The 16,856-nt window shown below is 49.5% G+C and overlaps 1 protein-coding gene across 7 annotated transcripts in view; it reads right to left on the reverse strand.

The window, feature by feature from the left end:
* NSD2 (nuclear receptor binding SET domain protein 2) overlaps nucleotides 1-16,597 on the reverse strand; it is a 77,925-nt gene extending 61,328 nt beyond the window's left edge. Inside the window, exon 1 of one of the 7 annotated variants that reach the window (XM_081229697.1) lies at nucleotides 15,842-16,138. In XM_081229697.1, coding sequence (XP_081085823.1) covers nucleotides 15,842-15,919 — 78 coding nt within the window. In that variant the 5' untranslated portion in view covers nucleotides 15,920-16,138. Of the gene's footprint in view, nucleotides 1-15,827; nucleotides 16,139-16,434 lie in introns of those variants that run through there. The other 6 variants (XM_081229698.1, XM_081229700.1, XM_081229699.1 and 3 more) reach the window with 6 other exon arrangements.
* Nucleotides 16,598-16,856: the final 259 nt, after the last annotated feature.

The raw sequence follows: 16,856 nt of genomic DNA on the forward strand, positions 1-16,856 counted from the left end.
CGATGGTGATTTTTCGTTATGTATATGTTATCACACATACACACACACAAAGAATACTCTGCCCTCAGGGAGTTTACATTCCAATGGAGTTCCAGGAGAAACTAGGGAGGATGGGGGTAACGTAATTTTCAAAGGGATAATAATGGAAATTTTCCAGAGATGAAAGGAAACTCAAGTATTCAGATTTAAAAGGGTACTCAGGGTTCTGAGCAAGATAAATAAAAGCAATCAATACCTAGACACATCATTTCTGAAACCACATAACATAAAGGATAAAAAGAAAATCTTAAAACCTAAGTACCCATAAAGAATAAGTTAATTCACAGACTTCAGCATGAGAAAAGAAACAGAAACACAGACCTCTGTGCAGCCTCAACAGATAGGAGTAGATGACGGAGCCTCTCTAAAGTGTTAAGGGAAAAAATAATTTCTCATCTAAATTATCACTGAACATGAGGCAAAATGTATTTTCAGACATGCAAAAACTAAGGGAGTTTAATATACATATCCCTTTCACAAATGAAATGCTAAAAGAGGTACTAGAGCAAGAATATAAACCCAGAAGAACAGGATGCAAAAAATAAGGGGAGAGTGGTAATTCTAAAACAATTTTTATATTTAAAAAGAATGTGAGGCCTCCTTTCTCACATTTACCTACACTCCGTGCAGAAACCCCAATTAAAATGATAGTAAGGAATTTCAAAGGAAGGGTAAACCCGCAAGGACAAAGACAACAGAGGAATGAGTTAGAGACGCCAAACGCCAACCGTGGGGAAGCCGACCGGGAAGAGTCCCTCAGCGAGAGGCACGCTGCTGCAGGAGTAAGGCCCGTGGCTCAGGGCTCCTCTTGTCCACAAAGCCTTTCCCTCTTAAAATGTCTAAAATAACAAAAGGTGGGGGCGTCCCTGGTGGCGCAGGGGTTAAGAATCCACCTGCCAATGCGAGGAACACGGTTCGAGCCCTGGTCCAGGAAGATCCCACATGCCGCGGAGCAACTAAGCCCGTGTGCCACAAACACTGAGCCTGCGGTCTAGAGCCTGTGTGCTGCAACAACTGAGCCCGCGTGCCACAACTACTGAAGCCCATGCACCTAGAGCCCGTGCTCTGCAACAAGAGAAGCCACCGCAATGAGAAGCCCGCGCACAGCAACAAAGAGTAGCTCCCGTTTGACACAACAAGAGAAAACCCGTACGCAGCAACAAAGACCCAACACAGCCAAAAATAAATAAATAAATATTTTTAAAAAGACCCAATGCAGCCAAAGAGAAATAAATAAATATTTTTTAAAAACTAAAGGTGGGGCTTCCCTGGTGGCGCAGAGGTCAAGAGTCCACCTGCCAGTGCAGGGGATGCAGGTTCGAGCCCTGGTCCAGGGAGATCCCACATGCCGCAGAGCAACAAAGCCCGTGAGCCACAACTACTGAGCCTGCGCTCTAGAGCCTGAGAGCCACAACTATGGAGCCCGTGTGCCACAACTACCGAAGCCCATGCGCCTAGAGCCCGTGCTCCGCAACAAGAGAAGCCACTGCAATGGGAAGCCCACCGCACACCACAACAAAGAGTAGCCCCTGCTCACCACAACTAGAGAAAGACTGTGTGCAGCAACAAAGACCCAAAGCAGCCAAAAATGAATACATTAATTGATTTTTAAAAAATAAATAAATATAACAAAATGTAACATACAATCATTGTGAAAAGGAAAGAAAACACTGACACACTTAAAGTGAAAAATGAAAATGTGGAAGTTAAAACAGAAAGTAACAGCTCAGAGTTATCAGTGGTTTTCCAAGGGGAGCAGGAACAGGGTGGGGAGAGCCGAGCATCATCTTGCTGCTTCCTGTAATAAGCTTTAAGAACTATATAATTAATCCCTTACATTTCACAGGCCTCCTACAACATGAGCTGACACAGTAAGTGGCTGGGGGGGGCTAGGCAGCCCCTGCAGGGCCACATGGAACAGAGAGGGGTCTGCAACATAAAGGGAAAGGCACCACTCTCAAAAGAAGGGAAAGGTGACCTGAATGACAACCCTGAAAACTAGTCAGTGAGCACAGGCCCTGTCCCAACATTTGGAGACAGAGCAGTAAACAAAGCGTGTACCTTATTCTTGTGGAGCTAATATTCCAGAGGGGAGAGACAGAGATTTTAAAATACAGATATAACATTAGGGAAAGAGGAAGGAGAAAGATGGGGTGGAGGATGGAAAAGTGGCAGGAAGAGTCACTGGAGCAACCCCCAAACTCCTTTCCCCGGGGCTCCAACCTCGGGCACACGAGGCCCCACATTCTCTCAGCTGCTCAGAAATCCAGCTGCAGCCCGCTGAGTCCATCTGTGAATCTGAGCAGAGTCACCAGGGAGAAGTCTCAATGCTGGGACAGCAGGAAGGGCTTCAGGATGTCCCCCAGAGCCCAGCCAGGACAGGGACCAAGCTCCAGTCCTTCTTCCGGAGGCAGAAGAGAGACTTAGATGGAAAAGTCAAGTTTGCAAGTATGGTTAAAACACACACACACATTCCCTAACATTCCCTTTGTTTCCAACATTTCACACTAATCTACCTGGAATAGATCTTGGTCCCACCTTCACTGAATGATGACAGGACCTCCAGTCTTACAGCAAAGAGCTCTCTGTGAAGAACAATGAGATCAGTACAGAGTCTGCTACAGAAAAGGGGCTGAGGACAGTGATGGCTCCATTACTCCATAAGAACTCTCTACTGAGAAGCTTTATTTTATGGAATTTAGAATTGACTCACAGCAGAAGTCTTGCTTCTTCTGCAGAAATGCACCTATGACAGTAAAGAATTTATAACTGACCTGTTCCTTGTTTTGTTTTGTTTTCACTGCAAAGAAGCTTGGAACCACAGATAAGCTCAAGGTCAGCCTCGGGCCCACCACCTGTGTGGCTCTCTCCCCACGACCCCAACCTTAACCTTATGATGATGCATGAGTTGTTATCTTCCCTGACTCCATGCCTGTCTGTTCTCTCTATCTTCTCAGTGTAATATGACGAATCTTTGGACCCCTCACACACTGCCGGGGGCATGGAAAGTGGTGCAGCTGCAGCGGGAAACAATCGAGAAGCTCCTTAGTTGCCATGTGACCCAGCAATTCCACTCCTAGGATCTACCCAAGACAGAACTGAAACATGTGCACACAAAAACTTGTACAAGAATTTTCACAAAATTATTCAAAAAAGCAAAAAACAACCCAATGTCCAACAACTGATAAACAGATAAAAGAAGAAGAAGTGATCTGGACTTCCCTGATGGTCCAGCTAACCGCTGGATACACCTAACCACTGGTTAGGACTCCGCACTTCTACCGCCAGGGGGCCCAGGTTCAATCCCTGGTGGGGGAACTAAGATGCCACATGCCATGTGGCAGGGAAAAAAAAAGAAGTGTGATCTATCCGTACAATGGGAATATTCAGTCATAAAAATGAATGAAGTGGGCTTCCCTGGTGGCGCAGTGGTTAAGAATCTGCCTGCCAATGCAGGGGACACAAGTTTGAGCCCTGGTCCGGGAAGATCCCACATGCCTCGGAGCAACTAAGCCCGTGCACCACAACTGCTGACCCTGCGCTCTAGAGCCCGTGAGCCACAACTACTGAGCCCGCGTGCCTAGAGCCCGTGCTCCACAGCAAGAGAAGACACCGCAATGAGAAGCCCACGCACCACAACAAAGAGTAGCCCCCGCTCGCTGCAACTAGAGAAAGCCCGTGCATAGCAACGAAGACCCAATGTAGCAAAAACTTTTTAAAAATTTTAAAAATGAATGAAGTATGGAGACATGATACGACATGGATGAACCTTGAGAACACTGTGCTGAGAGAAAAAAGCCAGTCACAAAAGGCCACATACTACATGATTCTATTCATATAAAATGTCTAGAATAGGTAAATCCAGAGACAAAGTAGAAAGGTGGTTGCCAGGGGCTGGGGGACAAGGGGAAATGGGAAGTGACTGCTCAATAGGTACCAGGCTTCTTACTGAAATGATGAAAATATTCGGGAATTGGATAGTGGTGATGGTTGCATTAACACTGAGAATGTACTACAAAACCAATGAATTATATACTTTAAAATAGTTTAACTGATGAATTTTATGTTAATCTTATCTCAGTTTGTAACCTACCAAATCTTCTGTTGAATAGGAAAGGTATTAAACATACTAAGTTGTATCACTCACATGTCTGTAATGTATTTTCCTATTTTTATTCTAACACATGCCTAATGCATAACGATAAGTCACTGCACATAGCAGGAGCATGTGCTGCACACACTGGGAACCCTAAGTCAAAAGAACTGGATCGAAGTCCACATAACGTGCAGTCACGGACCCACCCCACCCATGGCCTGGCAACCAGCCCCACCCCAGCGGGAGAAGAACCGGAGTGTAGTCTAAGGACAGGGCACACCGTAGGGGGAGCTCAAGGCAGTGAACTACAAGACACAGCCAGCAAGAGGACACTTGCCAAGATCCAGGGAAAACACCTGCTGATACTGACGGTGGGTCCTGACCAATCGGCCCTCAGTGAAGCCTCCACCCAGGACCTGCCGTCAGCTCCCAGACCTCCATCTCAACAGTGGGCCTGCAGTCGAAGGCCATCAGACGTGTGAGGAAAACTTACCATGAGAGATAAGAATTTAAAAGCAGGGACTTCCCTGGTGGTCTAGTGGTTAACAATCCACCTTTCAATGCAGGGGACGCGGGTTCAATCCCTGGTTGGAGAGCTAAGATCCCACATGTCACAGGGCAACTAAGCCCGTGCACCACAACTACTGAGCCTGTGCTCTAGAGCCTGAAAGCCACAACTACTGAGCCCACATGCCGCAAGAAGATCTTGCATGCCGCAACTAAGACCCGACACAGCAAAATAAATAAATATTTTTTAAAAAGACGTTGCAAGAAGAAAGGCAACTGGAAATTCTAAAAAGTAAAAAAAATAAATAAAGATGGCCAAAAATTCATTGCAATTCCCCCACCAAGAGATAAAATCTATTTCTCCACATTCTTGATTCTGGCCTGGGCCTGTGACTGCTCCCATCAATTGAATACGGTGAAAGTGATGCCAGGTCAGAGCCAGCCTCGCCTTTAAAAGGACTGGCAGGGCTTCCCTGGTGGCGCAGTGGTTGAGAGTCCGCCTGCTGATGCAGGGGACACAGATTCATGCCCCAGTCTGGGAGGATCCCACATGCCGCGGAGCGGCTGAGCCCGTGAGCCATGGCTGCTGGGCCTGCGCGTCTGGAGCCTGTGCTCCGCAACGGGAGAGGCCACAGCAGTGAGAGGCCCGCGTACCGCAAAAAGAAAAAAAAAAAAAGGACTGGCAGACAGGGAGTTCCCTGATGGCCTAGTGGTTAGGATTCCGGGCTTTCACTGCCATGGCCCAGGTTCAATCCCTGGTCGGGGAGCTGAGATCCCACAAGCTGTGCGGTGCGGCCTAAAAGTAAAAAAATAAAAATAAGAAAAAAAATAAAAGGACTGGCAGCTTCACTTCCTCCTTCAGGAACCAGCCACCATGCTATGAGGAGGCCCAAGCAGCCTCATGGGAGGCCTATGTTGGGGAGAATGGTGGACCGTGGCCAACAGCCAATTCCAACACACAGACACAGGAATGAAACAAACTGACACCACAAGAACAGAAACAAGCTAACCCTGGCATACTACGTCCAAACTGCAAAACTGTAAACAAGTAAATGTTGTTGTGCTTTCAGCCACTAAGTTGTGGAATAGCTTATCAGGGAGGAATAGATAACCCAGACACCACAACACTGGGAAGAACTGGGGAAGGGGAAGGGGGAGGCCAGGGGGCAAGAAAGCTAAATCCTTATCTCCTGTAGACAAAACTTAACACATAACATAGAAACCACAAAGTTCTCAACTCAGCAAAATTAGAAAGTTATTTTTTTAAAGTACAGATAGATACCACAAGAAACAGCTGAAAGAGTAGAGCAGTTGTCTCCTTGGAATAGTTACCTAGACTGTTACCGTTTGTTATGACCCTCACAGAGGAAACTGTCTTTAGGGCACCTGGTTCAGTCTGACGAATGAAAAGGTAAACTGGAAATACACCTTAACATTTGGTTGGTAAGACTGTAGTTATTACAGATTTTCCATAAAATGTACTTTCTGATTATAAAATTAATAATTAAGCTTTCTATTTTGCCTTGATGATGTATCAAGAAACCACATCCTTGAAAATAAGATTTCTATAAACTCTAGGCTGGAATTCACAACTCAGTTTCTACCACATCATTCCCGTGCTGGGAACTCACAAAGGGAGAGAGGTGAGAAGGTGCCAGGATCTGGGCACCAGCTGAAGGACCAGCTCCGAGACCTCCAGCCAACAGCAGAGACCAAGAGAAGCAGCTGGTACAGACCCCAGGAAGCAGCAATGGCTTCTAGGAGACAAGGACAGCCCACAAAGAGGGCACAGCCAAGAACAGGGGCCAGGCTCCACCCCAACACCCAGGGTGCTGTGCCCGGCCCCAAGGAGTTACCTTGGAGTCCTCAAGAGGCAGAGCTGTAAAGCCAGGGCAAGGTCCTATGAAAACACGTTTCATTCCTAGTGGGCCATCAAGACACAGATTTCCTCTATCTCAGAGGTCTTTCAACCTACAAAAATGAACAGGGTCCCTCTCCAAAGGAAGTAGAGATGTGTTCTGACCCTTTGCTGATATAACTGCTAATTTACAGAAATCCCTAAAGCAGCCAAGAGCATACTGGTATCTGAGAAATGCACACAAGCTTAGCCTCCACATTGGACAAACAAGAAACACCAATATTTTTTTCGAAGAAGTTATAAGAAGTTGAATTTTAAGAAATAAATACTTTTTTATATAGATTTCAGAACTCAACAGAAAAGAATCCAAAAAGCTGTTAACATGATGCTCAATCCCAACTCATCTTCCACAAATAAGGTACACAACTTCAGATGCAGAACAAAAGGGAGAAAACCCTAACACGCACCGTCCTCCATGCCTCCCCTGCAGCTCTCCTTCTGGGCGGTGCGGCTCCCCCCAAACAAGCCTTCCCTCCGCACCTGAGGAAGAGGAAGCAGCCTGAAGCCCGCCAGCTCCTCCCCGCGCTCAGGCCAGCTCCCGCCTCCCCCCGCCCCAGAAGGAATCCAGCAGCTGAGAAGCCAGGGGCCTGGGGCAGGGCCCAGCCCCCAGGTCACAAGGACGGACCGCACACCCCTCCGCGCCACCCGCAGGCCAGGAGCGGGCTGCCTGCTCCCCGACACGGCACAGGGGCGGCCGCGGTGCCGACACGCGGGCCAGTCCAAGCGGCGGAGCGCGGGCAGGAGCCGCGCAGTCCTGGGGGCACCGCCAGGAGCAAGAGCTTCCACTCGAGTGGGGGCAGGTGGGGGACAGCAAGACAAGGGGTCAGGAGAGCAGAAAGGGCACAATGACAAGTGGGGCGATCAACGTAAGAAACTGATGTGAGTCAAGGACTCAATGAAAATTTTTTAAATTCCTCAATAGGCTTTTCCTTGCTCCCAAACCTCGAAACCCAAGTAAATGTAACGCTTACAAAAATATTGTCTAGACGGTGAGTGGCGCTTCTACCTGTCTGCTTTCGTCAGATAAAACTCAGGGCCGTCACCGACACCCTCCCTGGGGGCCGTCCCTCCCCCCTAACCCACAGGCCTCAGCCCTTTTCCTGCAGAGCTCTTGCCCCAGCTGACGAGGCTGGGCTCCTCCTCGTCACAGCCAGAAGCCCATCGCTGGCGGGCCACCTCCACCTTGCACCAGCACCACAGGCCCCAAGCCGGCTGACCAGCCAGCAAACGCGAGGCAGCAGCGCTCCACGCCGCAGGCATCGGAGGCCGCCAGCCCCACCCCAGAGCTTAGGGCTCAGTAGGTCTAGGGTGGGCCCGAATACGCGTTTCTAAGAAGTTCCCAGGTGACAGATGCTGTCAGTCTGGGGACCACTGAGAACCACTGGACTAGGTTATGGGGCCGTAACCTGACTCAACCCAGAGGTTTCCCTCTTGCTCACAGTGTGTATCTATGCGCTTCCACAATGAGAAGGAAAAAGGGAACATCATGAAAGCACACGACTCTCAGAGCGCCCAGTCAGAGATGACGCGTCATTTTTCATTGTCCAAAGCAAATCACATGGCCACACCAAATTTCAAGGGGGCAGAGCTGTTCAGTCCTACAAGGCACCCAAAGCAGGGACAGCTGGAAAGATTCTAACCGGAACACACAATGAGCACAGGCCGGTCTCCTGCACCCTCTTCCCTCTCCGGAATCCTCCCACCACCAACTTACAGAGGACTCCAAGAAACGCACTTCCCAAAGCAAATAGATTCATGTCAGTCTCCCTCTCCCTCTCCCCCTCCCTCTCCCCCTCCCTCTCCCTCTCCCTCTGTCTCTCCCTCTCCCTCTGTCTGTCTCTCTCTCACTCGCACACACACACACACACACACACACACACCCCGCTTAAAACCCTCAAGGGCCTCACGTTGCTCTCTGGACGAAAAGCCTTACTACAGCCTCAGAGAGCCTGGCCCGCCCCACCCCTGCAGCCTGGGTCTACACACAGCTCCCTCACCCTCTGCTCCAGCCTCGTCAGCCTTCTGTCCACTCCCGTCACAGGCTCTCTGCACTGCCTGCTCCCTCATCTAGAACAGTCACACCACCCTTACCAAGCCCACCCTCTACTAAGGCCTCTTCTGCTCTCTGCTCCAGCCTCAGTCCCGTCAGGAAGTCCTTCCTGACACCCAACCCACAGTTAGGCATAATCTCCTTATAGATGTACTAAACATACCCAACCTCTCCTTCATGACTTTTCTTCCTTCGTTACGGAGAATTCTGAATACACATAAAGGTAGAGAGAACAAGCAGGGCCCTTGTACCGCACCACCATCACCCCACACCAGCCCTGATCCAGCCACACCCTCACGGCTCCCTTTCCACAGAACTGTGAAGCAAATCGCAGATGGTGTATCATTTCTTTGATAAACTCTGTATGCATGCCTACAAGGTACAAATTCTTTTCTTAAACAAAACCAAACCACTATGGCAGCTAAAAAAATATAAGAATTCCTTAATGACAAATTGAGTCAGTGTTCCAATTTCTAATTGTCCCAAATATCATAAACAGTTTAGTCACATCTCTAACTAACTGGCCCGTCTTGGATGCACATAAGCCCTCCGTAGTGCCGTCAGCCTCTTATCCACATCCCCCTTCTTTTTCCTGTGGAAGAGACCTGGTCACTGGTCCTGCAGGTTCCCACGTTCTCAGTTCTGCCGGTGGCAATCCCACAGTGTAGTTTAATGTGTTCCTTTCCCCACCCTGTATTTCCTGTTAATTGCTTGTGGGAGGTAAAGGCCTGATCAGCTTCAGGTTCAGTTATTTAGCAAGACTATTTCACAGGTTTTTCTTTTTTTTTTCTTTTTATTATTTTTTAAAATAAATTTATTTATTTATTTATTTTTGGCTGTGTTGGGTCTTCGTTGCTGCACGCGGGCTTTTCCCACTTGCAGCGAACAGGGCTAGTCTTCGTTGTGGTGCACAGGCTTCTCATTTTGGTGGAGCACGGGCTCTAGGTGTGCGGGCTTCAGTAGTTGTGGCTCACGGGCTCTAGAGCACAGGCTCAGTAGTTGTGGAGCACAGGCTTAGCTGCTCTGCAGCATGTGGGATCTTCCCGGACCAGGGATCGAACCCATGTCCCCTGTTACAGGTTTTTCAAAGGTGCAATCTTTCGTCCACCGTCTCTCCTGTTTCATCCCTCTCACAGGTCTGTCAAGTCTATGAGACCAAGGACATGCGTGTTTTGGCTCGTCACTGAAACACAGCTAATTTCTTAACTCTCAGTGAATGAAGAAATGTCGCCAGAAGTACAGTGCCATACTAACTAACAAAATACACTGGCCCACCCTCCTATTTGTATAGAGACAGCACAGACAGTCTTATGTGCAACATGCTGCCATGACAGGGCCTGGTGCTCAGAGGAACAACCAACCTGGGAACAGAAAACCAAACACACCTAGTGCCATGGGCGCAGCGTCGGCAACACTGGAGGAAACAAATGAAGGTGGAGCTGTAAGAGCAGCTCAGCAAGGCCAACCGGGACGCCTTAGGAAGGAGCCACAGCAATGCAAGGACCGTGAGATGGAGCACAGTTCATCCAAGAGGGGCAGCAGCACGGCGATGAGGTCTCAGAGCAGCTACAAGGGGCCAGGCAGCAAAGATGCTAGAAAACACAAGGGGCCACATGCCACGCTCAAGACCTAAAGCTTCCTCTTCTGGGTGAACAGGAAGGCACCAGAGACACATTTTCAGCTGGTAGGCGACATCAGTTTCTTTTTGGAAGGAACCAAGGTAGATCAGAAACAAGGTCCACCTTCGGTTTCACTAGTTCACAGGGAGATAAAAATGGTGCCCTCTCCACCCAATCTTTCAAATTGTGAATATTAGGATCACCTGGGCCAACCCTCCCCTCTTTTTAAATTTTATTTTATTTATTTTTTTTTTGGAGGTGTTCGGTCTTCCTTGCCGCGCACGGGCTTCTCATTGTGGTGGCTTTTCCTGTTGCGGAGCACGGGCTCTAGGCGCACAGGCTTCAGTAGTTGTGGCACGTGGGCTCAGTAGTTGTGGCTCTTGAGCTCTAGAGCACAGGCTCAGTAGTCGTGGCACACGGGCTTAGTTGCTCCACGGCATGTGGGATCTTCCCAGACCAGGGATCGAACCCATGTGTCCTGCATTGGCAGGAGGATTCCTAACCACTACGCCACCAGGAAATCCCCAACCCTCCCCCCTTATTCTGAGCCCCCGTGCTGTACCCCAGCCCATCAGTGCTGCTCCAGCCCTCTCTCTTGCATCTGTCCACTCTTCCTACCCCACCTCCTGTGCCTGGGTAAGGCCACCGCTCTCTAGCAGTGGTCTGCGAGCCTCCTCTCTGACCTCTCTCACCTGCCCATGGCCCTCCACCTTGCCAACCTCACACTAGGGCAAGCACGCCTACGCCACTCCCCTTTATCCACACCACTTCTTATACGTGAGCCAGCACACAAGGGGCTGAGAGTCTGTTCATGCAAGCAGTCACTCAATGTCTGACAGTCATTCGGGTACTTTGTACCGAATGGGCTTCTCATTGTGGTGGCTTCATTGGGGGTATCATAGTAATTAAAGCCAAAAGGAGAAAAATCTCCACCCTTATAGGTATCTTGATGCAGTCAGGCAGGCAGACAAATAAGGAAAACACCCAGAATGTCAGAGGATAAGAGTTATGGAAAAGAAGCTAAGGCAGATGGGCAGAGCCAGACAGCAAAAGGGTGTCTTAAATCAGTGGTCAGGGATGGTGCCTGAGAAGGGGAAGTTTGAGCAAAGACTTAAAGGCAGGTAAAGAGCAAGCCAGGCAGGTGTCCAAGTAGAAGGAATAGCAAGTACAGCAGCATGGCTGCAGTACTTGAGGCAGGCCAGAGGCCAGAATGGCTGGAGCAGAGTGAGAGTGCAGTGTGTGAAGGTGAGCGAAGCACAAAGTGTTCAAGACATACCTACAAGGGCTCCCAAGACTGGCAGGGAGTCTGGGGTCGCTTTCTAGGAGTGAGATGCAAGCTGAGAGCTGAATGAGAAGGAATTAATACGAAAAGCCAGCTGTGCCCACACATGCACTGATGTGTGTGTAAGTGTGTGTATGGGGGTCACAGGGGAGAGCAGGGGCAAAAACTGACCATGTAAAGGCCCAAGGAAAAAGCATGGCAGCAACAGATGGGCTGAAGAGGTCAGGTGAGATCAAAATAAGAAGTGCAGGGGACTTCCCTCATGGTGCAGTGGTTAAGAATCCGCCTGCCAACGCGGGGGACACAGGTTAGATCCCACATTCTGCAGAGGTACTAAGCCCAGGCACCACAACTACTGAGCCTGTGCTCTAGAGCCCACGAGCCACAACTACTGAAGCCTGTGCACCCTAGAGACTGTGCTCCACAACAAGAGAAGCCACCACAATGAGAAGCCCATGCACCGCAATGAAGAGCAGCCCCCTCTCACTGCAACTAGAGAAAGCCCGCACGCAACAACAAAGACCCAACACAGCCAAAAATATATATATAATAAAATTTTTAAAAAACATAATCTTAAAAAAATAAATAAATAAATAAATAAAAAACATAATCTTAAAAAAAAAAAAAGAAAAAAAGAAAAGTGCAGTGAGGGAATTCCTACCGTCGTCCGGTGGTTAAGACTCCACGCTTTCACTGCCGAGGACCCAGGTTCAATCCCTGGTCGGAAAACTGAGATGCCGCAAGCTGCGCGGCATGGCCAGGAAAAAAAAAAGAAGTGCAGTGAGAGGCAGAAAACCCAGTGAGAGATTGGTCTTGAACCCCAAAGGTGCGGCACTGGAGCTCCTGGAGGAGGGGCCTCACATGATCACACGTGCGTTTTAAACAGACTAGGCAGGGTGTGGAGAGCTGAGCAAGGGTAGCACAACTGGAGTCAGACATGCTTTCTGATCTGTCCGCCTATGTAACCAGCAGCACAGCCCAAGGGAAAAACTCACCAAGATGTGAAAACTACTGACATAAACATACCCTTAACAGCATGACACACTTCATCCAGATCATCAATTCTTTCTATGACAACCCAGTCAACTTAAAAATTGAGCTCCCAGGACCTCCCTGTGGTCCAGTGGTAAAGAATCCACCTTACGATGCAGGGACGTGGGTTCGATCCCTGGTCAGGGAACTAAGACCCCACATGCCGCAGGGCAACTGAGCTCGCGCGCCTCAACTACAGAGCCCGCGAGCCACAAATTACAGAGCTCACACACTCGGGAGCCCGCACGCCCTGGATCCTGCACACCAAAACTAGAGAAGAGAAAACCTGCGCACCATAACGAAAGATCCTGCATGCCTCAGCGAGGATCCCATGTGCCACAGCTAAGACCTGAGGCAGCCAAAAATAAATAAAATAAATAAATAATAAATAAATCTCTAAAAAAAAATTGAGCCCCCAACTCCTCCAATAAGATAAAGTATTGTTTCTCTACACACCCACTAGGGAAGTCTCACTACTGGGGCTTTTGAGCTGCAGGCCAGCACTCAGCTCAACCACTACTTAGCAGTTTCCATCCTTGTATGTCTTGTTGAAACTATTAGGTATTACAGACATTAAGATGCTTTGAAAACTCATCTTTGGCCGTTTGTTTCCTGGAAGACAGACTCAAGAACAAAACTACTTCAAGACAGCTTGAATTTTTAAAGTAGCAAACCAAATCTCATCAAATCAATCAGTTTCTTCACAAGCTATATTGCAACCAACAGACAAATGCAAAATGCTGTCGAGTCCCTGGGGTAACTAATTTAAGTCTTTTTCTCCCCAAAAGAAATACGTTTTATGTAAATAACAGTTCCTAAAAAAATGAAATTAACAAATCACATAAAGGCAGTTTGTAAAGTATAAGCATAATCCTGGGGAATTTCCATGTCACCTCTTGCTTTTGTGTACTTTATATTCTTTTTACTTTGCCCAGGGATACAGAGAAGTACAGTAGAAACATCACTGCTTGATTCATCCTGGTGGTGGATACAGGTCTACTCTATTATTTGTTTGCAATATTTCATAGTTAATTTTTATTTAACATTTGAGTTACCTATGATGAGAAAAGGAAAAGAAACAGCACTGCCTAGCAAACAGTGTCTCAGCTCCCCAATTAAAGTAGGGTGACCTTAGGCCAGCCCCTTACTTTCCATACTCAGCTTCTTCCAGAGGGTCCCTTTCTGCTCCAACATGACTTACAAAAAAGAGAGGCAAACAGGCCACATGCTGGCATTGAAATGGGTTGTTTATCCCAAGTCATATGCCCATTTATTCAGCATTCACTGAGTGCCTGACATGAGAAGGCACCAGCAGAGGCCAGGCTGCCCAAGGCTATAAGAGTCCTACCTCAAGAGCTCTCCAACAGGGGAGAAAAGTCACATATGGCCATTGAAGGGCTGGGTCCTCTGTGCTCAAAAGGGAGGACAAGCAGTGGTCCACACCCAACAACAGTCCATGCAGAGGCCTGGGTCAGTATAGGGCACCACATATTTGGGGAACAAGGACACATTGAGTGCAGTCCAGCAGAGATAAGAGTGAAGCTCAGAAGACTAAGATGCTTATCCAAATCTGCATACATTCTATAGCCAAGCAGTCCAACCAAAAAAAAAAAAAAAAAAAAAAAACCACCAACCAAAAACTGTATACTAGAATATGTATGTAAAAAGCCTTATATCTTCAGTTCCCACTGATTAATTAAAGTGTTTACTTAGAAAGGTTATTTGTGTAGATTAAAAAGGGCAGGGCAAAATAAATTTGGAACTTCAGCATCATCTTAGCACATCCATTTGTGTGTGCTCAATGGCAATCCTATATCTCATATAGCACACATTTTATTAGTGTTTTCTATCCTCTCACCAGCACTTCTTAGTAAGTATAATTCCACCTATTTTTACATGTTTTACACTGAAACATCAAATCGTAAAAAATTAATTAGTTTATATTCTGCCATATGAGTAAACCTTTTAAAATTGTACTACTTGTAGGAGGAGAAGTCATCCGAATAAATGGAAGGCTTGACCCCCTCTTCCATAACTAGGCCACAGGGTCTCTAATTCCTAACTTCTAATTCTCACAATTCTGACTTATTCTTCCCATTTGATTCTTCACATTTGAGCAGGTACTATTTTAACAGCCCTGTTTAAATCAGCTGAATAAAAACCATAAGCCTAGTAGCCACACGTGGTAGCCTGTTTACCTTACTGTTTTGTTCTGTGTCTCCACAAATTTCAAATTATGTTAGTTTAGACGTTACATATGAATATATCATAAAAGTGCACACAGAATAAACTGCCATCACTTTTTATTTATTTACTTTTTTGGCCGTGCCACACCGCGTGCGGGATCTTAGTTCCCCGACCAAGGAGCGAACCCGTGCCCCCTGCACTGGAAGCACAGAGTCTTAACCACTAGACCGCCAGGGAAGTCCCATGCCCATCACTTTTTGAAACTCAGAAAGTTATTTTTCTAATACTCTTAAATTGGAATGTTTAACACTGGAATCCCAGGCCAGCCTGATCTGTAGTAATGCCGTCAGGAAGGGAGGATTTTTGTACTACATAGATCACAGTTCTTCACAAAAGCTTACGCAAACTCACAACCCTGCAGAAAGTCCTCACTTTACCAACCACTGGCCCAAAAATGAAGGCTGATGGGCGTCTGAGAAAATGGAAGAAAAGGAAAGGAAATGACTCAAAGTAATCGTGCTTAAGGCATGAGTCCTCTTCACTTCCAGTCGGCAGTTTAGATTTGAACTACGGTCGGTGGTGAGGCACAGGAGCACACACCAAGCACACCAGGAAAGGACTGTGCTCCCAGGACTTGTTTCCTTCGTGGTACTGATTAGAGTTGTGCTTTTTTTAATGGTGCTCTCGTCACATTTAAATATGTAACGAGGATATTTAAAACATTTGGGAAAATAAAAGTTAAATTCCCAACTTCATACATGAGATGGCTCCTAACTTATTTTCCATCTTGATAATCTCATTTTAAAATACATAAAGTAAGAGTCGGTATAATCGACGCGTGGTAGCAACGTGAGGTTTTTAACTTGTTTAGTGATTAGGGAACACACATCTTGGCGTTTAAGTCATTTAAAAGTCAAGGCCTTGAAAGTCTGAGCGCGGGCTGTCAGTCCTGAAGAACTTCCCTAACCTCGCTCTGAAGTCACCCTAACCGAATGGGTCCCCTGTTCTGCTACACGCGCACACACTCCGGAGCCCTAATTACCTGCCTAAGAATGATTAACGTCCCAGTGAGACCAAGTTTCCCCCGCATGTCAAACCTGTGACCACTCACGTCCCGGACCGGCGAGAGGGAGAAAAAACTAAGGCTGCACCGGGTCCTGCGCCTTCTGCCCAGACTCGAGACCAGCATCTCTTAAACGCCGAGATTTTAAACCGCCCTTCTGGCGAGTGGGGAAGAGTCGGCCGTGCGGCCGGGCCGCTCCGCTGCGCGTCCGGGGCCTCGGGGCCGCCGTCTGGCCAAGCTTGGGGGCCGAGGGCCGGCAGCCCCGGGCGGGGTCCCCGCGCCTCCACCTGCCAAGGCCCGGGGCTCCGGGCGCCCGCGCTGACCAACGGCCGGCGTCCGAGTGTCACCCGGACCCTCCGCAAACAAAAAGCGCCTCCCCGGCCCCGGCCGCCCCTCCCACCGCCGCCCGGCCCCGGCCCCGGCCAGCGCCTCACAAAGGCCGGCCCGGCCCGCTGGGCGCCGCAGCGAACAAAGGCCCCGGCCCGCGGGCCGGCACAGGTGCAGCCGCCGGCCGCCGGGCCCAACATGGCCGCGCCCGCCCGCCCGCCCGGCCCCGTTAGCCCGCCCGCCCGCCCGGCCCCTCAGCCCCTCAGCCCTCCGCCCCTCAGGCCCGCGGCGGTTGGGCCGGCGGCGCCAGTGACCTGTTGTGCGGCGCATCCTCCGGCGGCGGCGGCGGCTCTCCGGTGCGGCGGCTCCGGCGGCGGCGGCCGGGGAGGGGGCCGGGGCCGGGGCCGCGGGGGAGGGAGGGAGGGAGGGCCGAGGGAGGGGAGGGGGCGGCGGCGGCGGCGGCGGCGGCGGCGGGCGCAGCGCGGCCAGGCCGAGGCTCTCCGCGCGCGGCGCCGACCCCGCCCCCGCGCCTCCCGCCCGCCGCCGCCGCCGCCGGGCCGCCGCCGCCTCGCAGAAGCCGCGGGAAAGTGCGCGCCGCTGATTGGCTGCCGCGCTCGCGGGGCTGCGGCCGGGCTTTTCAAATCCGCGCGGGGCGGGGCGGGGCGGTGGTGGCGGGTCCGTGGCGCGGGCGTGGGCCGGAGGCTGGGAGTCGGGGGCGCAGGCCGGAGCCGGTGAT

This window comes from Mesoplodon bidens, assembly GCF_964165515.1.
Source record: "Mesoplodon bidens genome assembly, chromosome: 1".
Lineage (NCBI taxonomy): Eukaryota > Metazoa > Chordata > Mammalia > Artiodactyla > Ziphiidae > Mesoplodon > Mesoplodon bidens.